At 41.9% G+C, this 27,779-nt stretch overlaps 1 protein-coding gene across 1 annotated transcript; it reads left to right on the top strand.

Moving 5' to 3' along the window:
* Positions 1 to 9,009: 9,009 nt before the first annotated feature.
* crispld2 (cysteine-rich secretory protein LCCL domain containing 2) lies at positions 9,010 to 27,755 on the top strand. Its single transcript, XM_049592945.1, has 15 exons — positions 9,010 to 9,172; positions 11,427 to 11,781; positions 12,870 to 12,988; positions 15,175 to 15,307; positions 17,697 to 17,812; positions 18,247 to 18,347; positions 18,428 to 18,622; positions 18,710 to 18,770; positions 18,861 to 18,927; positions 19,022 to 19,152; positions 19,310 to 19,353; positions 19,469 to 19,541; positions 19,899 to 19,974; positions 21,501 to 21,631; positions 25,870 to 27,755. Exons 2-15 carry the CDS (start codon positions 11,506 to 11,508, stop codon positions 25,919 to 25,921), a joined length of 1,575 nt encoding a protein of 524 aa, XP_049448902.1. The 5' UTR covers positions 9,010 to 9,172; positions 11,427 to 11,505; the 3' UTR covers positions 25,922 to 27,755.
* Positions 27,756 to 27,779: the final 24 nt, after the last annotated feature.

The following is a 27,779-nucleotide window of genomic DNA, read 5'->3' on the forward strand; positions in this document are numbered from 1 at the left end:
ATAGGCCCTGCTGCCTTTCCTCCAGTATATATATTCAAACTTTATTTTTGCCTTCTCCATCCGAGGTCTTGTTGCCATGTCCACGACTCATTCCACGCAGGAGACGGAGGCATGCCATTTAGACGGTCGATACACATCTTCTAACTTTAATGATAGCTCAGTTGTGCTGCTGGCTTTGTAGTCATATCTGCACAAATTGTGACATTGTTAATTTGCATACTTTTCTTTCCCCTTTTTTGAAGAATGTTTGGGAGTGGGGACTTTGAACGGACACCTTGAGCTTTCTGTTGTACAGTTTTATCTCAGTCTCTCATGGCTGGTCAGGAAATGTGCTGGTGAAATGCTTCAATAATGTCTCTCTTTTCAGTATGTGCTCCTAACACTATTGTCTGCTGGGAATTGTTGGGATATTGACCTTAAAAAGAAAAAACAAACAAAAAAAACAAAATCTATACTGTCTTTTAATTTTAAGCCTCCAGCATTCTATTTTGTTAATTGTTCAATAAAGGATTGTGCAAAAAGCAGTTTGCTAATGAAGTGTAGTCAGAAGACTACTTGGCTTTCTTATGATACAGTAAATACTGAGAACATCTTCAGTCTCTACACCCTGGACTGGCCTACAGAACAATGTGCACAATAAACCAAAACAACAAAACGATCCACCGAGTCTTGGTCTACCGCACGCTGCTAATTGCTCTCTTGTTCTTGCATGTCAACATATACTATGTGTAGTATTTGTAGTATGTTGTATCTCCCCCTCCTGTGGTCTAGCTGGCTGCCTCGGTGCCCACACTGCTCTCCTTAGGGCCGCGGCTCAGCTCGCCTCTGTTTGCTTTAATGGGAAGCAGAACCCATCATTGAAAAATTTGCCCAGTAAGGTTTTTCTGCCCTTTTAGTATTCCTTACTATTTATTCCTCCCTTACTATAGCCTGGCCGTCCGCTGAATTGCGGCTTTGCACTCAAACTTACAATCAAGCGGAGTATTTTCCTTGTTAATGTCAGAAGGCAACTACAAGAGATCTTTTTTTACAGGCCCGCAGCCTGAAGGGCAAATTACATGTTTGGACACCCACTGATAGACCACCTATACTCACAAGTGTCTCCTTCAGCCGTACTTCAGGGATGATGGTGGACGTGTGTGTGTTAGCCTGCTCCTTGCGGGCCCCCCCTTTTTTTTTTTTTTTTTTTTTAAAGGCTTTTGAGTGGTTTGTTGAAAATGCATAGGACATATGTATTTTTCAACCTAAGCCGGTAATTTTTATGGTCACAGTGTTGCAGCACAGAACAAGGAGCAACATGATGAGGTTGCATGTTAGTATTCTGTAATATGAGCATGTAATTGTGCTTTTGAGATGATTATTGTGCTGAGGATCAAAATAATTACTCAGAGTGGAGATGACCAAACCAACAGGGTCAAAGCACGTGTAGCTGTGGATGAGAACAATGGGGCCCTGTCACATCTGCACATCTGTATGCCTGTCTGCTCTACAATCAACATATGAGTCATGTTTTAATAGACAGGAGACAACCATTAAGCCCTGTACTTAAAGGACTAACCCACCCACTAAATGACTCCGTACATAAGTTAGTCATTGCGTGTTACCTTGAATTCATGAAGACTTTTTTGTTTTTCAAGCTTCCATTGAAAACATGAACATATTGATTACTTGGGGCCATGCGCTCACAAACTCAAACACAACTTGTGCTGTATAATCCAAGTCTTATTTATCCATTCAAATGCTCCATACTTCACAAACGCATGCATTTTTGCTTTTAAAAAACACAACCTTCGCATTGGAGTCTGGTTTCGGAGACAACATTGGAAAAAAAATCATTTTCAGTTCAGTTTTAAATAATGTTTCAGTGGAAATGCATGTTTGGGAATTACCGAGAAAACGACCCTTGAGACTTGGATTATACAGCACAAGTTCTGTGTAATAGTTTTCTCCATTAATTCAAGGTTAACACAGCATTAGAAGCTGATTTTTTGGTCATTTCGTCGGTGATGTATTCCTTCAGCTGAGCAGCACCCACCACAGCTCAATACTAAGTGGAGTGGTGGAACCTTGAGATGTGGTTCATTTAATGGCTTCTGGATACAGATAATGAAGTTGGTCATTGTTAATATTTCCGTAGCTCTTTTCACTTATTTTGAGGTCTCGGTGGCTTTAAAGCGTTCTTGTTCCATGACAGAAGTGGTTTGTGTCCTGGGTGCCAGGACACCCAAATGGCATTAGACGAATCAGAAGCATTGCAAGAATATTACAATATTGATGAAATTTATCCAAAAATGTTATTTCTTTTTGCTTTAATTCTCATTTTTCCTTTTTTTTTCTTGTCAAATGCTGAATGTCGTGATCGAAACCTGAGCAAATTGGTTTGATTTCCATGGGAAGAAGGCAATGAGTGCTTCTAATAATTGTATACCATAATAAGTACATATGTAATTATGATAATTATAAATATTAAATGTTAAATAAAATATAATTTATAAATATTAAATTAAAAAAAATTGCAATTGGTGGGACAATTCGTATCAACTTGCTCATTACCTTTTTTCCCCATGTTTCTGAAAGAAACTGCACCAATTTGCCCAGAGTTTGAAGGTTTAAATACCTACTAAAGGCTTTTGAAAGCAGCGCACGGAAAGTGATGTTGCACCAGGTTTCAAAGGGTTAAATAGAAATAAAACACAACAGACAGGAAATACAATCATCACACAATTAAGTGACCAAAACCGGCTCAAAAAAAGGATTGCATTTCTAAGTTACATGGACTTTCAAAGGGGGGTAGAATTTTTTTAAAATAGTGTTTTCTCCCGGCTCAGTGTGAACGCTTGGAGCCTGGTAAGGAAGCCACCTGGTGGAATAAAGCTGAAGCCTCTATAAAGAGGTCCAACACAGCACAGCACCATCAGTATTTGATTTGCTTAACAACAACAACCTTTTAACTGAAAAATACTAAAAGGCTGTATTTCAAATAATCCATCACTAACAATGTTTTGTCATCATGCAGTAGCACTAAGGCCACATTGTGGTTACATTGAACTGCATCTTTTTTTTATAAGGTGCAAATATTATTTATTGCTTTAATTATTTGAGGAAGTATGCACAGCTGATAATTTTAAAATTAACATTTAAAAAAATCTCACTAACTCCCTGCAGTACTCCAAAGTGCCCCTAGGGGTATGTGTGCCCTCATTTGAGAAACACTGCATTTACATATTCATACCTTAAACAATGTAGGAAGAAAAAACATCTCTCCTTGGTGGCACAGCTCATGTCCAAACTGATGGGTCACAAGAAGTTACTGCTTTGTTTTAAGGGGTCTTGAGCCAGAATACACATCACTGACACTTTCCCTCTGCGTGCAGTAAGTAGCAGTTACTTCTGCCATGACTGTCGACTCTGAAGTTTCTTGGTGAAACTGCTGGCCTTGAAGTTGGAATGTGTGGCATGTACTCCATCTGTGCCAGTCCTCCATTCAAGCTGCTACAAACCACAAAAGCTACCGGTTTCCTTATCCAGCATGCTCGTCATGTGTCTGCGTTTTCTAATCTGGCCCTCCACCACCTCTTTATCCTCGTAGGAGTGATCTTTGTGCATTTCCTGTTCCATTTCAATCAGCCTCGTACACCATATGGTCTTTTCATTCAGTCTCCCCCAGTTCGACCTCCTCTGCATTTCGTTTTTGTACGTCGTGTTTAGAGGTCCACCAGCGCTTCACAGTTTCTAAGGAAAGTAAACATGGTGACCAGAGTTTCAAGGACCTCCATGAGCCCCTGTCCAAATAAACCACCTCTCAGCTTTTATGTGTGGCGAACAGCCCTGCAGTGTGTGTGGCGGATGGTGGTTCCCTCTTGAGCTTTACAAAATGAAAAACTAGAGTCCCACCTGCTCAAGATTATTTTATGTCGAGAAGTAAGCAAAAAAAAAGGATGTTTGTGCTGTGTAATCCTCCTGTTGTCTTCATCTGAGGCTGATGCAGAGCTGCGAGTTTCCAGTTTCCATTTGGCCTGCTATAAATTATGTATCCCGGTTGATGCAGCTGAGAGGTGAATAACACTTCTGAGAAGACAACACTGGTCCCCTGGCTATTAGAATACAGTCATCAATTGTGAGTAACATGATTACAAATGTTTGTCACAAGGGGCCGCCCAGGACCGGGAAATACAGGTCGAGGTTTGGTTATTTGAGCATCTGCAAAACAAAACAAAAAAAATAAAAATCATAATCTGGAAAATCCATTTAATCACAACATAGATCATTGTCTGGCAAAAGTATTTTCCAAAGTACAAGACAGGTAGATATGTACTTGTGTTTGGGATTTACAGCGTGTCAGAAAAAGACTTCAGGATGTTGTACACGGCTTGCCATATTTGTGTTTTGAAAGGTCTGTGAAAAAAAAAACGTTTCAGAGCACAGATAATTGGCGTCAGGTAGCCTATTTGTGGATGGTCATGCTTAAGTCACAAGAAGAAAAAAATGTAATCAATCATTTTTACATCTTAAAGCACCATAAATCTGGAGCCTTTACAGTTACCCTGGGGCAGTGCTTCCCAACTGGTCCAGCCACAGGGTCCAGATTTCTCCTTCGTCATCAGTTCAGTGTCCACACAGTTTAATATATTCGACGTCATACTTGCCTTTGGCCATGTCACCAAGCTAGTTTGCCTTCTGTTATGTAGCTGTCCAGTAGTCACTCACTCTACAGCAGGAAACAGCACTTCAAAATAAAAGCTCTGTGCCAGAAATTAACTGTCCTTCAAATTAAAGTGTCTTTTTTTTACATAGGTGACATGTTTGCAAGTCACTTGTGGTCCATACAGAATGGACCTGGGACCCACTTTTGGACCACGACCCACTAGTTGGGAACCGCTGCCCAAAATGAGCTCCATAAAGCTGATATTTTTGGATGGTTTTTGGTTTATCATAGCTATTTGTTTCATCATATTCTGGATTCAGAAACCTTGATAGGCTAGCTGGAGTCCTCTGATAGAAGCCAGGACAATGTGGCTTACCCAGGTTTCTGATCACTGTATGTGTGCAGCTGTACCGTCTACCCATGCTATTTAGTAGTTAGTTAATAGCACAAAAAAATCTTCAGTGATGCAGAGCATGATGAGCTGCGTCAGATGGAGTAGCTGAGTTCTGCCTCCAGGCGAATTCAGCAGACTTCAGAGAGCCAGAAACTGTTCGTCCCCAACTGCTGAGGTAAAAAGAAGTGGCTGAGATATTTAATATCTGAGGCACACAGACGATCGGAAGTCTGGATAGTCCATCCAGGATAGGATAGGATAGACCATCTAAAATGACATAAATAGCAAGGGTCATCATGTTCTTTGTAAACGTCATATTCTGGTTATTATGGAAACCCAGACTGACGCACGAAAACAGAACTTTATGCAAGAGGTAATATTATATTACAGCTTAGTTTCTGCATCTGGATGGGTTCATGTTTGGATAATTGATCTGTGAAGGTGGCTGCAGCCAGTTCAACAACAGCCATGATCTGATTATGATGTGCAATTTCTGAGGGCAATGGCTCCGTGTCAGTTCTGGAGAAAACAAATTTTGCACAGTGTTATTGTTGGGAGAAAATGCCCCTGATCTGCTTAAGACGTGTGGATGAATCTTAATGTTGATCACTAGATCAAATATCACCATTTACAGAATCTCTGGATTGGTACATTACAATCCCTTTAAGAGGCTGACTGTATTGAAATGCTCTGATATCCCGAAAACTATACAGCACTGAAGGAGCGGCCCTGTTTGAGCTGAGGGAAGCCAAGAGTAATAAAGTATTTCCAGGCTGTCTTGGTGATAAAGATGCATCCCATGAGGTCATCCCATAAGCTTGATCCTTAGCTTTTCTTGCCTTGTGTCTCAGAAATGTAAATCAACCGCCCTTGCTAGCCATCTTCTCTGCAGGACGTTTAAGAAAGACAGCAGATGCATGATGAGCCAGACTTCCTGCTAAACATGTATTTTGACTGCGTGCAGAACCCGAACTGGCATTCCTTCTGCGTGGCTGTGCTCTTGTAAATATCTGAGATGTTTCAGACAGAAATCAAGTTCACGATGGAATAAAATGTTAACTATTTAGGTCATAATACAGCTAGCTGTCTTTGCAGCACGGAGATACGACTGACACGTGATTCACTCTGTTTCCAAAGCAGGAGATCTCTCTGCGCCTCATTATCCTCTCTTACACAGATCCTGTAATTATGTGAAGTGTTTTAATTCTGTATTTACTGATAACACATTCATGTGATGAAGGTGATGTTTAGTTTCAACAGCAGGGGCCCTCAAATGTGTTTACTGCGTTCCCTAAATCAGGTCAAGTTTGACTCCAACTAAGACGACTGTACAAGTTTGTTGTAAAGATTATTTTTTGGTGTTTTTGCATTTATTAGACAGGACAAATCCAGAGTAAAGGAGTAAGGACAAAGCCTTTGTACATGGGGCATTTGCTTTACTAGGTGAGCTAGTGGGCGCCCGACAGGTTTGTGTACTACAAAAGCTGATTTCACTTAATTAGCACACCTACACCTGTGACATTAAAGGTGGTGTCAGCGATTCTGCAGAGAGATATATGAACTCGATACACACCACCTGTCAGTGCTTGTTCAAAGCCTCTGTTTCACCGTCCCTCTCTGCTCACACTGCCTTTTTCTTGTTACATCCATGGCCTTTTGCCATCCTGTGCACGAGCACGAACACCCCTGTTGCCGATTGGCTTGACAGTGTTGTGCAGTTCAGCCTCAGCCACTTTATTTGTTTCCTATCTACAGAGCCAGGGCTTTGTATAAACACACAGAACAGACAGCGAGCAGACGTTAAGGAGATATTCGCTGAATTTGACAAAACGTGTTTTGCATGAAAATCACTGACTGCACCTTTAAATCTACAGGATGTATGTAAGGAGTAAAACATTATGTAAAATCTTTCATTGTTGTTCCTGACATTTGGACGGCTTTATGTTTGGATAATCGATCTGTAATGGTAGCTGCGACCAACTAAAACACCAGCAGGATCTGATTGCTTTGTTGTGTAACTGTATTACTCTGTGTGGTTGAAAAAAATTCTGGATATGGCAAACAAATATGTGGAAAGTTTACCCGTAAAATCAACAAAATCTTGCAACACAGTGACAAAAATGATCCTCTCACTGCCTGATGGATCTTTTTAATGTATCACAAATAGAAACACTATTTTATCTTCTAAATTATCACAACAATTGTTAATGCAGTCATCAAATAACGCACTTTTTATTAGGGGCCAAAAATACGATATCATGATACTTAAGTCATGATACAATATTATCGCAATTTTAAATGTATTGCAATATGCTGAATTTACCTTTTTTGAATTGCAAAAAAGAGCCCATCCCAAATGACATTAGGCAAGAGGCGGGGTACATCCTGGACAGGTCGCCAGACTATCGCAGGGCTGACACATGGAGACGGACAACCATTCATCCTCACATTCACACCTACGGACAATTTAGAGTCACAGTTAACCTGCATGTCTTTGGACTGTGGGAGGAAGCTGGAGTACCCGGAGAAAACCCACACTGACACGGGGAGAACATGCAAACTCTGCACAGAAGGGCTCCCCCTTCCGGAACCCACTTGCTGTGAGGTGACAATACTAACCACTGCACCACCATACAGTGGCAAAATCCAATACTTGGTGTCTATGTGACAATACGATATTGCCATTCAAAAATATCACGATACTATGCTGTATCAGTTTTTCCCCCCACCCCTACTCTTTATAAAGGGCGCATCAATTAACTAATGACTATGTTGATAGTTATACTTAACTCTACTTAACTCAGAGCCGTTGTCCTCATTTGTGGACAATTTTTTGTGCCATCTAATGATAGTGAGACCTCAACACACTAATCAGTGTAAAAACACGATGGCAGCCATCTCTGCCAAGTCAGACTGCAGCAGATCCAAAGACAAAAGTGGACAAGGTCCAAAACTTGATCACATTTTATGATTGAAACGTGTTTATTCATTATTAATAATGTTCGTAGTTTGACATGGCAACAAACTGGACCAATTTTATCAACAGCAACAAGACACTGCACATGAGGAAGTACTCATTTAAAGACATTGAAATTTCATAGATCTTATTTGAGGACACTGGGACTTGATTATCATTGACAGTGTTTAGTTCTTTATGCTTATCAGGTCCTACTGATCCTAAAGAGCAAGGAGAAATTAAAAATGCATACCAAACAAAAGTTGTCAGTCAGTCAGCAGGATGTGAAAATCTGGGTTGCCAGATTGTGTAAACTGCTATTCAGCTTTTTCCCAGAGAAGGAGCTGCAGATGATCTGGATTAAACCCAAATAACACAACAGCAAACTTGATGATTAGGCTACAACCCTCTATTAATGACCTGCTAACTTTAGTTAATGGCTCATTAGAAATCATAATAGGTAATGGATTATCAACACTTATAACTACATTTTAACTACTTTCTAAATATTTTATGCCTCAGAACTAATCTATGAATCATAAGTAAATGATTCTTTAATCATTAATAAAGCCGTTGTAAAAGGTGCTCCATTAGAAAGTAGTACTACATGTTAGGACCAATAACAATTCAGTAATCAATTTTTTAAAAAAAAAAAATAGGTGTAGTGATTTTAGTTCTCCCCTGTCTGTTGGGAATCCCCCTGTTCACCGCTTCCCATGTTTAGTCTATTGAAATGTTTGTCTGTAGCTGGTTGTGAAGATACATATCTGAGTAATAACTGTCACCACTCGTGATTCAGAGATGATGATCTAACTGCTTGCCGCTGACTCGGCTGACAGCTCCAAGATTTGTAGTTTTCTTCCTGACATCAGGCTGCTCGTCAGCGTGCGCACACTGCGCGCGCTCTGCCAAGAACATAGCCTACTTGAGGGAGGCTGGCGAGTGGGGGGAGTGGGGAGAGACAGTAATTTTTTCCTCTGGTCCTGAGGGGTCTCCTTCTCTATATAAGGCTCTGTGAGCTGCTCAGAAGTTACACAGCTCCTGTGTGCTTCAGGAACACCGCCAACAAGCAGCAGCAGCAGACCCGCTCCTCTCACAAGGGAATTATACAGCTCTCCAGCGCGCAGAGGAAACTGCTCCCAAATATTCAGCTGGATACTCAGTGAGACAGATAGAGGTGAGCCAGATGAGACATTACACATATTTATTTGCAAAGTGTTGTGTTGTAGCTTTCAGGTATGCTGTGGTATAGCAGGGTTTTACTAGATAGACTTTGTTTAGTCTCATATTTCACCTATAATTTACAATACATCCTGCAAAAATAACTTTATAATACCTTAGGGCTGACATGACTGTATAAATTTAAGCTGTACCTGTCTTACTAAGCCTGTTTTTGTTTTATATGACAATATAATGTTATGACAGGAGTGACTTGAATATGATTTAAGTGACTGTGAAAGAGGCTGTTAGCAACATACTGTCATTCATTGTGAGTCTGCAGCTTCACTAGGCAAATGTCAATGTGAGAGCACCATCATGGAAAATGTATATACAGGCAGTAAGCTTATGAGCAAAATGGTAAAGTATTTTAAAAGTTATTGCAAGATTTAAAGTTATTAATAAAAAAGTCATACTTCACCTAAAAAAAACATTAATTTTAGAGTTGCAGGGACAAACTATTGTAAAAAGTAAATTAAAAAGTGTCTCACAAGCAAGCAAGCATCTATGAGGATGTGTATGAATCAGAAAATTTGAATAATGACATAAGCTGTGTTTACATTCGACCTCGTGGTGAGGCAGAGAGGAGCTCAGCCCCTCTTCACATCACACACGAGCCCACCAGTGGCAGACAAGTCTCAGTTCCCATAGACAAGATGTGGATATGTACGTGTGTCCAGATCGTCTGCACTGTCTGTCACTCTGGTATAAAATTCATGAGAGCCATGAGAAGGGCCCAGACAGAGAAGCTGGTGGAGGTTGAGTGTGAAAAGGGGGGCAACAGGGGAGAAGAGAAGGGTGTGGTGCCTGAGCTGCCCGCTGGCTCACAGTGCCCAGAGCTGGCACGACGTGTTGACACAGAGCCGGTGCCAGACCTCAAGCCGCCTTTTTAGCCAGAGGGAGAGAGGGGTGAAGGGATTCAAGGATGAGAGCAACCAGTGCGAGCTGGGAGCTTGGTTTATTTTGTCTTTCGTCTCTGATCACACTGACTGGCTGCTCTTCTCTCTCTTTTATAAGACTTTGTGACTGTGTGATGTTTGGTTTAGCCCTGATCTTGGACGTGAAGCTTGTTGGCCTTCAGAGGGATGAGGTCAGATGGACAGTCAGTTACAGAGTGTTGCTCCTGGATGTGTCAGGAATGTAGTGTTTCGCAGTTTAGAAAGCTTGTCAACATGAACTCAGGTCTCCCTCCTCTGTGTCTCGCCTGCTGCTGCTGCTCAATTTGGTCAGAAAATAATTGGAGAGTCAGGAGACGAGGAGATCTCAGTAAAACTAATGAGCAACAAGCCAGTGTTACTGATTATAGTGAAACCACTCTTTATAACAGGTGCTGTTAAAGCTATATTACTACTGGGTAGAAAGGCTCTTTAGGAGGCTTTTAATGAAATTATGCTGAGTCTTGATTGCTCAGTTTATTTACCTTTTGGAAACAGATGCAAACTGGTTGGTTGATTGTGGTAAAGCTCATTTTATTTTGTGTCCATGTGATAATATTTGATGCTGTTCAAAATAAGATATGAAATGTTGCATACTCAGAAATTGGGGTTGGCAATTAGATGGTTACTCATACAGTGATAATGCAACAACATCATGTCACACTGTTGCACAGGATATTGACAGCATCATGATGTGGTCACTTCTGGGATGCCCAGTATACTGCAAGTCAATCATCTATGACAAATCACAGTATCTGCGTAGAAAAGGAGAAAACATAACTCTTAAATTTAGATAATAACTTGCAATAAAAATGTGATTCAGTCCACTACAACGTCACCCACACATCAACAATTGCTCAACATCCAAAGCTTCTCAGGGGAAGGACTTATTGCAGTGCACTTGTATCGGATTGCATCAGATTTTAGTAGTGCGTCTGATAAACGAGTAATAGTTTTTATGCAACAGCCACAAACTGGCAAAAGGCTGAACTGACAGGAAGCAGAGGAGCTGAAAGAGAAAGGCAGACTCTCAGTTTACTTTGCCTCAGCATCACAGGAGCCAGTGTGCCAGTATCAGCTACAACATCACACAAGAGAAAGAATGAAGAGTTATAGATTTCCATATCAACATTTTATCCCAGCACCATTAACATGTGACCTTTGTTATATAAAGTGACTTCCGCGTTAGTTTAGTAATCCGTACACCCTTGTTTTGTAATCTCTGCTTTGTTGACTCACACAGTGGGGAAACACTCATTAAATGTTTCCTCCCTGCAGGTTGTGTCTGGGACTTCACACACACAGTCTGCCATCTCCTGCAGTCTGAAAGCCGAACCCAGACAGCTGAAGTGTCAGAATGACCTGCGCTGCCATGACCTGGCTCCCTGTCCTTTCCGTCTCCCTCCTGCTGCTGTGCGTCAGGGACTCGGCTTCCCTCTTCCTGCCCGACTCCAACGAGCTCAGGCAGCTGCTGAGCCGCTATGAGGAGGAGGTGGACCAGAACAGCACCAGCAACACAGCTGGCAGTAGGACCCGACGGGCCATCCGCTGGTCTGACCGCGAGGAGATTGTCCAGCTGCACAACAAGCTGAGGGGTGCTGTCTACCCCACATCCTCGAACATGGAGTTCATGGTGAGACATGTCCCAGTAACCCAATTACCTATTTTTTTAACTCTTAAAGATGATTGAAAGCGATCACATTTGGCTTCACCTCACTGAGAACTTCATTTTGATGTGTCAGCGACCTGTGAGAAGCAGCTGGTGATTAGCGTTTAAGGTTATACTCTGCCCAGAAAAGCTGTGTTGCTGTAATAAAAACAGCCTTTTCTCTCTGCTGGAAACTTGCAGTCATGATGGTGAGCTTTTGCCAGCCTGCTGTGCTACTCTTTAATAGGGAGGATAATAATTCTGACTCTGTCCTACCTGCTCAGACAGCTCAGACAAGACAGGAGAGCAAGGGAGGGCTGGGTCAACAGAGGACAGAGAGAATAGGACTAGAAAGGGAGAGTCATGGGTCGACGTGGCACATCAATGGGTAAATTAGGAGAGGGATTATTGTTGAGACACACAGGAGGTTATTGAAAACCACGAGGTCCATAAAGTTGAGAGAAGCAGTGGTGGCCTGGGTGTCTCTGGAGTGCGGTTATAGCCGGGAAGGAAAGTGTCTGAAGATTTACTCAACCCAATGCTCTCTCAAATTCCAGCGAACAGGCAGTGTGTGTGTTTGTGTTAGTGTATGGGTGTTTGGGGTTACAGTGGTGTCTGTGTATGCATGTTTTAGCGACCACCAAAAGGCTGGAAATTTACTGAGGAAATGTGCTTTGAGGGGCCGTGCTGTATGCAGTCCACTCTCCCTCCCTCCCCTCACAGCGCCCCCTCCACGGTGGGAGTCAGGTGTCTTCTCTGCTTTCCGCCCTTCTCCACCACTGTAAAGAAACCCACTCAGGAAATGTGGATAATTCAGCTGTGATTGCTGGAGATTTGTAGTGGACCAGGGCCAGGCGCCAGCTGCCCCACTCAGATGTCACTGTCAAAGGTTAATGTTGTACTTGTATCCAGCTCAGTTTCAGCACACTGGGAAGGAAGGAAGTGCAGGAGTGGAGGCCTTGAACAAGTTGCGGTTAGGTATCTACTGAGTCAGAACAAGATGTGGATTATAATGTTTTATATTGTAGCTGATGCAGCAGGTGAATGAAACTCGTTTTACTTTATGTGTGCAGGTCTGGGATGATGATTTGGAGCGGTCTGCTACTCACTGGGCGGAGCAGTGTCAGTGGGACCATGGACCTCAGGACCTGCTCATGTCTATTGGACAAAACCTGGCTGTTCACTGGGGAAGGTGAGATGCAGTAACACACACAGTCAGTCAGCTTATGCGTCAAAATAAAACTTTATCTGTGTTTGTTCTGATCATTAATCACAAGTCATATTTTATAAATACCATCACCAGTAAAAGGGAGGAGTATCATGAATTTGATTTGGCACCAATATCGAAACAATATTTTCTGGAGCAAACTTTTTGAGAAATACATTTTCCTAGACTCTTTTCTTATTTATCAGCACCACCCTCTGTTAGGGAGCCATTTATTATGAGCTTATACATTTTTGTTATCTGCTTTATTATTGGTTAATAAATCATTTACCAATGCTTTACGCATGAGTTGCAAGATGATATAATAGATAAGACCACGTCCCTCTGTCTGGTGTTTGTCCTATTTAGTTGACATTTCTGCAGTTATAATTGTTGGAAATTCAGTATAAAATACTTACTAAGCTGTTAATTGATAGGATTATGGTCTAGATCCTCTACAGTCCTTTTACAGAAGGTGATATAAGGATGAGAAAATGGTTACATTATACCTGCTTAGCATCTGCATGCTAGATTGTTCACTATAACCCATGTTTGTGCTATGCCATTGTTCTGACGGCCCAAAATTTCGAAGCCCCATTACTTCAGAAAATGCCCCATTGGACTGTAAGCCCATTTCTCAGACAGCCCATTACCCCAAAACAAATGACCATTGCTCCATTTCACCAAAAATACACCCTGCAAGTAGATTCAGTTTCTCTGCAGCGTTTGAGCCACCAAACCCGAGAGATTTTCACTGACTGGTCCCTGCTTCTCCAGCAACTTTTGTACCACCAGTCATGGGTGTTTTAAGCTGAAACATAATCTTATCTCAACCAAGTGGTTTTGAGCCTGAAGTTTCAACATACCAGCTACAAAATAATGCACAAATTTAACATCTTTGTGGTTTACAAAAACATACATTTTTTCAGCAGTTAAGTTATCTAACTGCAGGGAGTATGTATTTTCAGAGAAATGGGACTTCCAAGGAATGGGTGTTTGTTTTTGTTGAAGAAATGGGCTTTGGGTCCAACGGGACATTTTTCAGACTAATGGGGCTTTAGAATTTTGCGCCCTCAGAACAATATGCAGCGCCTCCATGACCTTAGCATTTAGCTCAAAGCACCATTGTGCCCATGTACAGTACAGCAGTACAGAGCAGATGGTGCGGCTGTGGACCCTTAGTCATGTTCACAACCTGGCAACCCAAAAGCTGTTCTTATAAAGGCTTATTACTGAACATTAGTAAACGTAAACACCTGATTGCGGAATAAGTAATCGAGACATTGGTACATTGGTTATTGGTACTTTTCAGTTTTCGTTACTCAATGTACCCCAAAAACATTGAGCTTTGATACCCAGCCTGAGGCAGCACCAACAGAGGTTCAGAGTTATTGTGTTACGTAATTAGCAGATCAAAATGACTTCCTATGTACTTCTTCTTTCTTTATTAGGGTGAGTATTTTCTCAACTGTTGCAAGATGAAGCAGCTCCCTATAAACTACAGTGATGAGTGCTGCTCCTGTGAGGCACAAACATGGGTAGTTAAAAGCGCTAGTCAGTGCTAGTGCATTAAGTTTGGTGTTTGTGTGAATGGGCGTGTGTGTGTCTGAGCAGACACCAGACACAGTAGGCCTCTGTGTATGACAGAGTATGGCTATCGCAGCAGGTGCCCTTCCAGGAATCTGCTCCCATTCTCACAGCCCCTTTCCTCCCTCCCTGTTCCCTTCTTTTCTTCCTGTGCCAACAAACCCTGATGTGGAGTCCTTTTTTTCCACTCCCCCTCTACTCTCTCCATTTATAAGCTCAGCACTTTTCAATACCGTAAAAAGAGATGTTTATAACAGGAGCTTGAACAGATTTGTTGGGCCGTGGAGCCATGTTTAGGTTTGCTCTAATTCTTTTTTTTTTCAACCTGATTTGATTTCCCCTGTTATGGACGGGGAGCAGACTGCCGGTCTGTGTGCCAGGTCAAATTCAGACTCATCATTTGAGGGCTGAAGGGAGGAGGAGGGGCAGGGGGGTTCATGCAGTGTTTCTCAAGTCTGGCCAAAGCACCTGGCAGCTCCCTCAGATATTTCCCTTTTGCCCTTGGTACCTGGACGGTCTGTGACTGAGCCTACTGTGTGTCTCTCTGTGTGTGTTTGTGTATGTGTGTGTGTGCATGGACCCTACAGATACCGCTCTCCTGCCTTCCATGTCCAGGCCTGGTACGATGAGGTGAAAGACTACACCTATCCCTACCCCCAGGAGTGCAATCCCTGGTGTCCAGAACGCTGCTCCGGGCCCATGTGCACCCATTACACCCAGGTGAGTTGACATTTTAACAACACATTATGTGGTGGTGACACATAATGTGTTTAAATTACATGCCACCACCACGGAAACCATGCCAATGGAGGTGGTAAATGCTACAACCCCATCGGTAGTCTAAGGAACATAGCCTGTATATAACAATGGACGTAGCCACCGTGACGTCACCTATTGGTTTGTGGACTCCTGTTTTGAAGCCTCAAGTTCACCATCTTGGTTTTCTGGAGCCAGAAGTGACTATACTTAGACGAGAGGGTGAAGCTGTGGGTGGGCGAGGGGTGGATCTGACTCACAGACTATAGCAACGCCTTAAAGGCAGCCTGTCACTGACGCGCCCCCACCCTTAAATATGCTTAACTTTAAGCCTTAATAAACTGCAAACAGATCTGTACAGTCATGAATGTTGAGATTAGCTATGGAGACCAAAAGTGTTTTTTGTACCTGGCTGTAAACATGTTTATTTCTGCTGGGCATTATGGAGGTCTATTGGGATTTACTGCTGTTTTGAAGCCAGCCTCAAGTGGCCATTTGAGGTACTGCAGTTTTTAGCACTTCGTTTTTCAGCCTCTGAGGTTGCCGCTTGATAAATAGCAACAAAGTCTGCATGTGGAGGAAAGTTGGTGTTTAAACCTAACAAAACTGCTACCATTTCACAATGTTAACCACATGTCTAAAATTGTGGCCATACTGGTATGTAATTTTGACACGTTTCGTGCAATCGCCACAAAATGCGATGTTAAGAGGTTGTGTCATTTCAGGTATTTCTGTGAGATCAGGTTGGGTGAACGAGTTCAGGAGAAACTTTTAAGACAGACAAAACAAAACAAAACAAAATGACCTCTGTAGCCCGCTCCTCATCTCTGCTACATTAGCTGCCGCTACCATGACACAACTGAATCTGCGACCAAGTTGTCAGTAGTTGTGTTGCATTGTGGGTAATGTAGGCTCCAGGTTTAACGAGAAAGAGGAATGCTTGGAATAAAAAGGAGGATATCTCTGAGTACTTTAATAAAGCACTTAGTTTGCAGTGGTTTTACTCTCAGTTGGATCAGTGACTGCAAGATGAAAAGGTTAGCACACAGTATGGTGGGTTTCATTTATGGTTGAAATATATTTTTAAACTTCCTTTTGAAGCCTATACTTTAATGTCTGCTATATTTATGATTGAATCTCTGAAGTATCAGCTTGTGCGCTTTCTTTTATCTGCGATATGGAACATATGTGACTTGACAGGTGCTGCTGTGCTACAGCATGTGGTTTGTGCACTCTGTATGATATTTCACAGCACCTATGGGCAGTGTGGGGGTGACTGGGGGGTTAACTGACAGGTATGGATTAATAAATTATAGACAGTGAAGGATAAATAGAAATTCAGAGGCAAGTAATGTACAGAAAGAATAGTTGATGGGTGGACGAGTGAATGAATAAATCAATCAAATGGAAACAGAAGTGGGTGAGCTGGTCTCCTCTTCCACTAGACTTTACTTAGTGGCTGCTGGGATGAGTTTAAAGAAACATCCAGACTCCTCCCTCTGCCTTCACCCTGAAACCCGATCACTGCCATCTGGTAGTCATTTCCAGACACACCAGACACCCCTCACTGCTTGACCTGGATTCTTCTAAAGATGCTGCAGAGTAGACAGTGCCAAATCTGAGCATCATCACCTTGTCTCTGTCCTTCATTTGCTGGAAGTGCTGATGTACCCGCAGTCCCGGCAGTCATACTCCATAACTACCACTGCGGAGAAATGCTAGACCCTCTGGAGTTATTGAGTACATTGAGCTGAGCTACCAGCACTCAGCACACATCCGTCTGTCTGCTGACTCACTGCTTCCAGTTGCTTCTAACTGGACCAGGAAAAAGATGAACATTCCTGAGGAGGGAGAGCGCACATGTTTCAGAGTTTGGGAGGAAAGTGAGGAGGAGTTATGGAACATGCTGTGTTGTATTTGCCGTCAAATGGCACATCATTCATCTGGAACACCACTGCAGCAGCTTTCCGTTTAATAAGCCGTTTTATTTTACCTTGGACCGTTTCGGGGGCCTACGCTGACTTCTGGTTTCTGCAGAGTTAAGATATTAAAAGCTGCCATTTATTTCCACTTCTATCTGGATGATGGTGTCACGGAGGGCAAACTGGGTTCACACAAGACATGCATCTGACTGGGGCAGAATAACAGACCTGGCACTCCTGGACGTCCCAGTGGCCCCATTAATCGTGACTGCCAATCTAGTTGCTTCCTCTGGAATGAATGCAATGGGCTGTGAGAAAAGTGAGGCAGGAACCCTGAGGCTACAAGCTCAATAGTTTACTCTGCTATGTGTCGGTTCATTCAGCAAGTCTGTGTGCTAACTTTGGCCATTCTTTTATTTCCCTCTTTACAGCTGGTCTGGGCGACCACTAGCAGAGTGGGCTGCGCTGTGCACGTGTGTCCAAGGATGAACGTGTGGGGAGAAATATGGGAGAATGCCATTTACCTTGTGTGCAACTACTCCCCAAAGTAAGATCAGTATCCCTCCATGTTCCACAGTTCACTCACACCTCCTCTCTCCTCTTGTTTACATTCTTCATAGTGTGTGTTCCTAATATAGCTGCATTCCAGATATGTAGCGCTAGTTGTCCGATACATTTGTATGACAGATTGGAGCCATTAAAATTCCTCCAGAAGTCAGAATAATAAAAAAAAATAATAATGAAGCATAGGGAAAGAAAAATAAGAGCAGAGCAGGCGCTTGTTTTCCAGACAGCCCACAGGATGTAATTGCCTGAGAGACAACGAGGAGTGTTTTTATTAGTTTGCAGGATTAATGACTATTACGAGTGTTGACTGTGGACAAAAAAGTGCTGAAGTAATTACAAGGCCATGAGCTCAGTGATGCTTGACTGATGATTAATTTCCACCTTAGTCAAGCTGTCTACTGTTCACTTCTGCAGGGGCAACTGGATCGGCGAGGCGCCATACCAGCACGGACAGCCTTGTTCTCAGTGCCCTCCCAGCTACGGAGGAGGATGTAGGAATAACCTGTGTTACAAAGGTGAATGAGTGCACATGGTTTTCACTGAATGATGTCAATGTATTGTCAACCTGAGCTCACGTGTGTTTGTTCATCTATAGACTCCCAGCGCTCAGAGACAGAGGACATGAATGAGGTGGAGAAGCCTCAAGTTCCACTGCCACCTCGTACCACCGCCAAACCTGCCCCCAAACCTAAACCGTCTCCTCCTAAGAAACCAGCGTCCAAACCATCCACTCCTAAGCCCGCCACACCCAGGAGCCCACCCTCGAAGACTCCCAGCAACACCTTTCTCGGTAGCTACGGGAATTATTAAAAAAAAAATTAAACCTACATGTTTGTTTTTTACATTTCCTTACTCATTTCTTGTCTTGTTTTTGCAGCTCAAAACATTAAGTGTGAAACTAGACTGCGGGATAAGTGTAAAGGAGCAACCTGCAACAGGTCAGGATGTGCATAAAATATGTTTTATTCAGTCTAATTTACTTCCTGTCCAATATCAGCTCACTCTTGTCTCCATTTCTGACTCTGCAGATATAAGTGTCCTGCTAACTGTGTGAACAAGAAAGGGAAGGTTTGGGGAACTCTCTTTTATGATGTGGTGAGTCTACCCAACATGAAACAAACATCTTGCGTCATGCAACAATTTATACTCTCAATGCATATTTATAAGTGCTCATTTTTTATTGTTTCAGCAATCGAGTATTTGCCGAGCTGCTATCCATTTTGGTGTCATTGACAATAACGGAGGAGTGGTCGACATCACAAGGATGGAAAAGTTTCCGTTCTTTGTCAGAGCCACTAAGAATGGCATCGAGTCGTCCAGGTAGGTGTTTGTGTTCTGACCAATTTCCCTAATAGCTTGAAATCACATCTGCTGATGCAACACTTGTGAAATACATCACCCTGCTTCAGTGATTCACATTTTGTGCAACTCTGGATTTCTGAGTGCTGATTTCTAAACACTACGATGTCTTTTACAGTAAATACAAAGCTGGTAATGCCTTTGTGGTGGCCAAAGTGGAGGGTAAGTGAGGCACAGTTTTCAAGAAGAGCTTTGAGTCATAATTACATGTAGATTCACGCAGTCAGCCATATGAAGTATATAAAGTACGTGGTTTTCTCTTCTCTCTTTGTGACAGAAATAACCGCTGACTGCTACACCACAGTGGCTGAAATCTGCCCTTACAAGAAGCCCAACTCAAACTGTCCAAGGTGCCTCCTCACATCATCTCATCATTCTATAAAGCATGAAATAATTATCCAGTTACAGGTTTTGCTTTGGAGTAACCCCTCCTGTGGGCACCCATGTGTATAAACAGATAATGGATGACAATATAGTAGCACTGTTACAAATACTGGACTTCAGTAATCACTCTGAAATATCCTTCGATCTTCTTACAACCCTTTTATATACTGTGTTATAAATCGTTTAAAGCATCGTATAGTGCTTATAAGTGGTAAATGGGGGGTGTTAAAGTCATGTGTTAGCCATCATTGAAAAATATATCCATTAATCTGACCCCCTATCTGATGCTGCACATTCATACTAATGTCCAAAATGTTTTTCAGAATCTTCTGTCCGGCCAGCTGCAAGACTCAGCCCTCCTACTGGTCACCTGTGATTGGAAACAACATCTACGCAGATGTAAGTCATACATGTTTTGAGGGAACTTTTACAAACTGGTTCTCCACTTCTGTGCTGTTTATTTTTATTCATTTATGTGCTATTAGTCCAGGCAGAAAGAAAATGACATCCAGATCTGCAATGTGATTAAGTTAGGGTGACTTTACAGGCTATGTGATGCATTGTAGCTACAGAGACAGCGCTCAATAACATCCTGTCCATACCGGAGGGGAAGTCACTTACCACTGACTTTGCATTGTGTGAAGGTGCCTCCTTGTCAATTCTGTGTGCTAGCAAAAGACAGAAAATGCCCCAAAGGGTGTTGTGTTGTGGGATGCACTACCAACAGGGGAAAGAACCCAGAGCTAAGTTTTTAGAAGCTGCTGATTTGAAAAAGTGAGCTTTTAAGAGGGCAAAAGTGGAGACAGGATGTGAGGCATCAGCCGGGAAACAGACATGGGAAACTGTGGGATCCTGACAGTCACAAAAAAGTTATAGTTGCTAATTTGGCCAAACAAGCTGTAGAGGTTCACTTCTGGACGTCCAGTGGGATCATTTCTCCAAAATAAGCAAGGGAAGGAGATGGTACACAGAGACAGACCGACAATACTGAGTTTGGTATTATAGCTTTTCTTGTCTTGTAGACACAGGGTGCTAAAATCATCCTTTGACATGCTGAAATCTAATGTTTTTAGGCATTGGTTGCATATTGTGGTGCTAATTGTTTTCCCCTCCAGTAGGTGTGGTTTCCAGAGAATGATGTGTTGCGCTGTTTTTATGGAAAGTCATTGAATCACAGTGTGAACCTGGCTCATGGAGAATAGGAGTAATGGTGCGTTAAACATAAGGCTGCCAGGGATGCATTACCCAACTTGGGGCTTGCCCACTCAGAGGGTTATTCAAGTGTTATCTCAGACTAAGTGCATGTGCCTCAGAGATAGGAGATACAGACAGAATATGGTTTCATGAAAGCTGGTTTATGTCATCGCTCAGACGTCACCTAAATCATGTTCAGGATAGATTAGTCATTGTAAAGTACCCTCTAAAACAAATTTATCAGACGTACAGTCTGAGTGGATGATGTGGTGTTTCATGGGGTTTTACCTTGGACATTGACCTCAGATGACGTCCAGGTGGACACACATCACAGCTCCCCTTAACGTCTCACAGTAAGGCAGCAGTGTGTCTCATAGCAAATGTGCCCAGGAATGTTTTGCAATCTCAGGCGCCCAGATGTGTTTCTACAGTGGTGTAGAAGCTGGATGCTGGTTAAACATGAGACATAAACCATCTGGTGAGAAATGTTGTAGGGGTGTATGGAGAGCATGATCTGTGTTTAGACTAGAAATGAATGATTCTGCTCCAGACTGTTGATAAGAGCTTATGGTCTGTTGTGCTGGCTCAGACTGTGAAACAAATGCCTGCGTGTGTTTCTGTGGATTACTGCAATATATTTTGTACTGTATTCCAAAATAAAGGAATTACAAAGATATTCAAAACCATGTTGTAAAAGTGTTTCTCCTGTTTGCCACACTTTATCCACACAGAGCTCCAGTATTTGTAAAGCAGCCATCCATGCAGGGGTAATCAAACCAGACGGCGGTTATGTGGATGTTCTACCACTGGACAAGAGAAAGACCTATCCTGGTGTCCTGAAAAACGGCATCCAGTCTGAGAGGTACTGCTTGATTTTTTTTTTTAGTCAACTATTTTTACTGTAATTATCTTTCCCAGATAAGGGTTGTTGCACAATAATAAAAGGTACAAAGATGGATGAATCAGGCACTGTGTCAAATAGCTGTAGGTTACCATAGTGACATTAGAGATAATTTGAGTTACAGTAATCTATATTTTTAGATTTGGCTCCTAACAGTCTGGCTGTAGAGTATTTAAGAGAGGCTTTTTTATCTGAAAATGAGAACAACCATTCATGTTTAGACGTGGTGTTTGACAGCTTCCATCAACAAGCAGCCATTTTGGCAGCTGTGAAAATGCAAAGCCTCCTCGGCTGCAATGAAAGCTATCAGTTCAGTGTTAAAGCCCAGGGAAGTGTGGGAATATTTTATCACTAATAACATGTACGAACACTCTACCACCTGCTTAAGTCTCAGAGGAGTCAGGTAGTGCGTAAGGTTTGATGGTTAGGATCCCCCGGTAGTGTCAGAATATTTTCCCAAAGCACATTCCACATGGTGTTTGCAAAAAACAAAGCAAGGTCTCTCAACCAGAGGGACTTTAAAGACCCTGCAAATCCTCATTTGTTCTGGATGGTTGGAATTATGCTGGGGTTTATGCAAGGTCAGCAAACTCACTGCACTAACAAGCATGATGAAAATCTAAGGTGTCCCACCCAAACAGGTGCAACAAAGCCAACAGGAGAGTCAAGTCTGCACACAACCACACAGTCATGAGAAGAGGTCTAATTAGGCAGGACTGAGAACACCTGTGTTGGTGCTCAGTTGGTGTGTCAGGGAGAGAAGTCAGACTGAATAGTGATTTTGTTTGTGGGGTATATTCAGCTTTACATTGTGTTCATGCCAGCTTGTTTTGGCCTAAGCAATCGCAGGGAGTGACAGATTTGCCATGATAAATTCATTTGAAGATGACGCCGAAGCTACCATAGCAGTTACTGGGAGCAGATACGTCATCATTTTTCACTTTGATGACAGAAATATGTTGATTTAAGAGGTGTAACCCTGTCTCCTAGAAATTACATTTGTTTTTTAATAGACTGGTTTCTTAATTATGTTTTTGTGGCAACGTAATCGCTGCCTGGATTATGTTCATAGACAACATTTCTTTCAGGACATAAAACACCACTTAGTGCAGGACCTTGACAACAAAATTAAATCAAATCAAGTTTGTTTATAGCACATTTTAAAACAACCGCAGTTGACCAAAAATGCTGTCAAATTAAAAGAATGACACAACAACAAATATACATAATGTAACATGTACACAAATATGAAACAGAATATCACCGGTAAGAACAATAGCATACGTTAAAAAGATGAGAAAAAAGTGGAATATTAAAACTACTCCAAACAACCAAAGGCCATTGAAAACTTTGAGTGCGGATGGCTATTCCAGAGCTCTGGAGCAGCTACCACAACGGCAGGATCCACCTTACCCACCAGCCTCGATCATGGGACAGTTACAAGACAAGTCCTGAGGATCTAAGCGGTTGGGAGTTGGAGTAGGGGCAGAGAAGTTCAGCAATATACTGCATTTGGTAGGTGGGTCGGTGCAGTGATGCTAGCACTGGTGTGATGCACCAGAACTTTGGTTTTCACGTCCAAACTATTGTCTTAGGTTTAGGCAACAATAGCACTTCAGTTAGGGAAAGGTCCTGATTTTGGTTAAATGTTACGAAAAAAGGTAACAAAAACAAATGCTGTAGTCACTACAATTGGATACTGTATTACCTATTTTGGTTGGAAACAACTGAAATACATTGTCAGTGAACATTTTGCTATGTAGGAAGATGACATCCCCATTCTTAATCAAAGTTTTTCCAACTGTGAGAAACAGCTGTCCATGGAGACAACACCAAATGTATTTAAACTGTTGAACAACTTCGAGATCAGGGCAGCAAATCAGTAGGTCTGAAACCAAATCTCTAGGTTTCACTATGTTCAGAATAATCGTGCATGTGTAAAAAGAAAATCCAATTCAAGTCAATTTAAAACTGAATTTTATGTTGGAGATTATATACTGTCATGTACAGACACAGAATAATATTTATCTTCAGTACTTTGCTCAGCTCAGGCTTTAATCTTAGACCAGTGGGAGTGTGGTAAAGAAAACCTTGAGACACAATTGAAATGAAAACATGGATTTTGTAGTCAAATTAGACAAGTAAATTTGACAAGAGAATCTAAAATATGCCTGAGAAAGGTGCTTTTATTCACTACACCCTACCTTGATTTATGTCTCCTGTAATACTGCATGTAGTGGGCTCCCTGCATGCACACCATGTTTCTCACATCACTCTCATGGCTGTGGCCAGCTCCAGCGGACTGCGCTTAGGCAAGGAAGCCCTTGTGGGCAGTTTGCTGGCATGTGGGGTTGTAAGAGTAATGGTGTGGTTTGGTGTGTGGATGGGCCACACATGGGATCTTTGCTTACTTTACTCAGGCATTTCAATTGAGTGTGCAAAGTGCTGAATGGCCAAAATAATCTAAGTCTGACTACTATGAAATCTAATGCAGAGCTGCGAAGGCCCCACTCAGGGCACTGGGATAGGAGGTCAATAAACGGCTGAGAGAGAGTCCGTGCCATGTGCCAACATCATGCCAGGGCGGGCAGTTTGGACCAGGCTCTGTTTCTGGGGAAGTAATCACAGCCTATCTGATTACTCGAGGATGGAAATGCTGTCAGCCACTTAGTCAGTGCTTTCCTATGTTGCCAATTATCTGCGATCTGATACCAATCGCGCAGGCCTATCACGATTATTGATCATGGCAGAGCTTCAAGGTCTCTCCACCAATGAACTAATTACAAAGTCATCAGATTTAACACATGTGGTAGCTGGAAAAGGTCAGATGCAGAAATACGGCAAAAATGAGTCATACTGCCAATGTGCCATTTCCTAAGATATTTTGAACACCGTGATTGTGTGCTCCTTAATGGACTTGGCTGCTGCGAGGACTTGGACAATACTGAGAAACAGACTTCCAAGTATCACAAAAACAAACATCACGCAAAAGATATTTATTTGACTTAAAGGGAAATTTTACACTTCAGTTTACTCATCATGTGGAGTACTACTCTGCCTGTGAACACAGCTGTGTGATTTCCTCTGTGGCTCTAGAGGGAGCTTTCTTTTGTTAACCCTCATGATGTCACCAAGGTCTGCTGAAAGATGCGTTCGGTTGCATTAAGGATCCAGTGTTTTTTGAGCTTAAAGTTATAGTGTGCGGGATTTTCCTAAAACAAAGCAAAACTCATATCAAGTAATCTCTCTCAATCATGACTCGGCTTATTGCTGTGTTTGGGGTGTCTCTGCATACAATGTGCAGGTAAGGTCAGGACATCATAAAAAAGGTACCAACCAGGTGCCAGACCCTGAGTAGGACGTATCCAAGAGGACGCTACGAAAGTCACTGATAATGAGGCAGAAATTAGGGTGGGCTGCACTGAGTTAAGGCTCTGTGTAGTTAGTTCAGGTGCTCTCCAAGGATGGGGCAAAGAGTCACTTTGCCTGTCTGTACTATGGACCGCTACACTAAGACAGCTGGCCAGTTGTTGGTTTTTGTCTTGAGGAGGCTAAGAAATTGGGAACACAGCTCAGAAAAAACACAAATATAGCAAGGCAAAACCCCAAGTGGACAAAGCTTGTTCCAAAATAAGATTGAATCTGAGGTTGGCTATCACTTTTACTGCTGCTGATGAGACATTTCAAGGTATACTATGCTGGCTTGTTGGTTACTGTTCGCAAACATGCTTACCAGAGCAAGTAGAAGTGATAGCCAACCTTAGATTCACTCTCATTTCGCATTTTACCTTGCTATATTTGCATTTTTACGGCGCTCTGCTTCTTGAATGCCTGTTGCTTATGGTCTGGCACTTGGTCACTACCTTTTGAAAAAGCCCCGACCTCATCTGAGCGCTGTTGATGGACATGCCCATAAATGCCCTGAGCACAGAAAATAAGAAGAAAATGAAAAAATACAGACAATGGGGTGAGTCCCTGAAGAAAAATTCATCTCCAAACACTTCAAGTGGGTCATATGTGATGATTGAGACCTACACTAGGGATTAAAATTCAGGATAACACAGCCTCTACTGCTTCAGTTTTACCATTCCTCTCAAATCTTTTTCTTACAACTATGGAAGTTACATACTAAGCTGCTGTGCTGCACCTGTATTCGCGGTTGCCAAATGTAACATGTTTTCTGTATTGTCCGTCTACAGCAAGAGCAATACCGAGGGAGGCTCCTTCCGAGTCTTTGCTGTGAGGGAGTGAGACTTCAGATCAGAAATCCAGACACCAACAGAGTCACCTCAGCTGCTCTTGAGGAGCAGGAAGTGCCCACAGGTTGGATACCATGGTTGTTAATCTGTCTCTGCGCCGTCAGTGGAAACAGAACATCCCAGCAGATTGATGGACACGTTTCCCCCTTAGTTCATAAACAATAGCCGCCCAGTAAAAGTTGTTGTCCAATATTTTAATGGACCTTTATTTTTTTTCTCAACTTTTATCTCCAGATATAGATATTACTACATACTTACTCAATCTGTGAATACAGAATGTTTTTATATATTATGATACATTGAACAGCTGGTGCTGCAAGTTTTGAGTTAGACATGTTTTACAGAAAGTATTATGTTTACATTGATGCTCTTATTACAAATTCAAATTGGTTTTCATACACAGGAATGTATACTGATCACACTGTATTTAATCATTGTGTACAGAATCTATGATATTTGGTTTGTTTAACATTTTTATGTCTATTATGATATTTTGTATTATTTTATTGCCTTCTTCTGCTCACCTGGACAATCTTTGCTTTTTGCTCTCGAGGATTTAGCCTGTGAAACCAAAACTAAAGTCTAAATTGTATTTATAAGTTAAATGATGCGCTCATTGTGAGCGAGGATGTTTTCTCGGCTGGGTAGACCAGAACTTGTCAAGCAGATACAGAAAGAGAGGAAACAGTGTGGTAAATGGAAGTGTATACAGGCAGCAGGCACTGCTGTAGATAGATTATGTTTCCCTTAAGAAGGCTGGTGTCACTTCACTGCCAGATATGTGGAGGTGATTGAGCGGAGGTATAATATTGCTAAGTTGACTGTGTAGTATATGAGAGCTGGTGCAGATGGATCCTCAGAATGGTGGCGATGTTGTAGATTTATTAAACATTAATCAGAGACAGTAGGTGTTAAAATAACAGCCATTTGTCATTTTATATTTATTATTGCTTAGTGCTTTTCTCATTTTCTCATCTCTCTTGTTTTTGTAAAATACATGAAAATGCTAAATTTGTCCCCTCCCCACCTAAGACAGATGAATGTGTCACATGTTTCAGGTACAGAGAGACCTTCATGTGTGGAGACTAGACCCTATTTTTAGGTGTGAATGCATTAAAGATTCTCATCATCTAACTGCAGTTAACTTTGGAACAGTTAACACTATGCAGTGCATGCATGACGCAGACACAGTGAAGTCTGTCACTAGACTGGAATGAGGCACTGTTGCCATTGTTACAGCCATGATTTGAACACATTTCTTAAAGCAATTCCTATTATTAAAAATGATTTTGTTGTTTTTATCTCTATACACCTGTCTTGGTTTAGGTCTCTAAAGCGTTTCTGCTGTGTCTCTGAAAAGATATTTTAGCATAGTAAGCATCCCTCATGTCAACTAATGAAACAAATGTAAAATCCAACTAGTGCTTCAGGACTGGGGTGTCCAGTTGTATCATTAAACCTTGTCACTCCGTTTGTTATGTTGAGGATAACAGAGAGAGTTTGTTTAAGAAACTGTAAAAATATCACAAATACCTGGCCAAGAAAAAAAATGAATCTTTATCTTTGTATTCTACCTCAGTCCTATCGCTACGCTAGGCATTTAAGTCTTTTCTATATGGGAATTTTTATGGCAATGCTAAAGATTTTGTAAAGTTATGGGAACTGTAAATACTATGATTTGTCTGTTTTTGAATAATCCGTAATGCAGTAAGATATGATCAAAATGTGTGAATATATTTTAATTTTCTTGTTTTTATACAGGTGTAGGATGGGTTCTGTATTTTTTGCACAATTGGAAAATAAAGTATGACTTGCCAATGCTACAACACCTGTTTCTGTCTCAGTAAAGG

This window comes from Epinephelus fuscoguttatus, linkage group LG2 (assembly GCF_011397635.1).
Source record: "Epinephelus fuscoguttatus linkage group LG2, E.fuscoguttatus.final_Chr_v1".
NCBI classification, from domain to species: Eukaryota; Metazoa; Chordata; class Actinopteri; order Perciformes; family Serranidae; genus Epinephelus; species Epinephelus fuscoguttatus.

Bases quoted from the DNA above. Each gene is read 5' to 3' on its own strand.
- crispld2 (XM_049592945.1), top strand. From the start codon at position 11,506: ATGACCTGCGCTGCCATGACCTGGCTCCCTGTCCTTTCCGTCTCCCTC. The intron at 19,354-19,468 runs GTAAGTGAGGCA...TCTTTGTGACAG, and splicing joins TGTGGTGGCCAAAGTGGAGG to AAATAACCGCTGACTGCTAC. The intron at 19,542-19,898 runs GTGCCTCCTCAC...AATGTTTTTCAG, and splicing joins CCCAACTCAAACTGTCCAAG to AATCTTCTGTCCGGCCAGCT.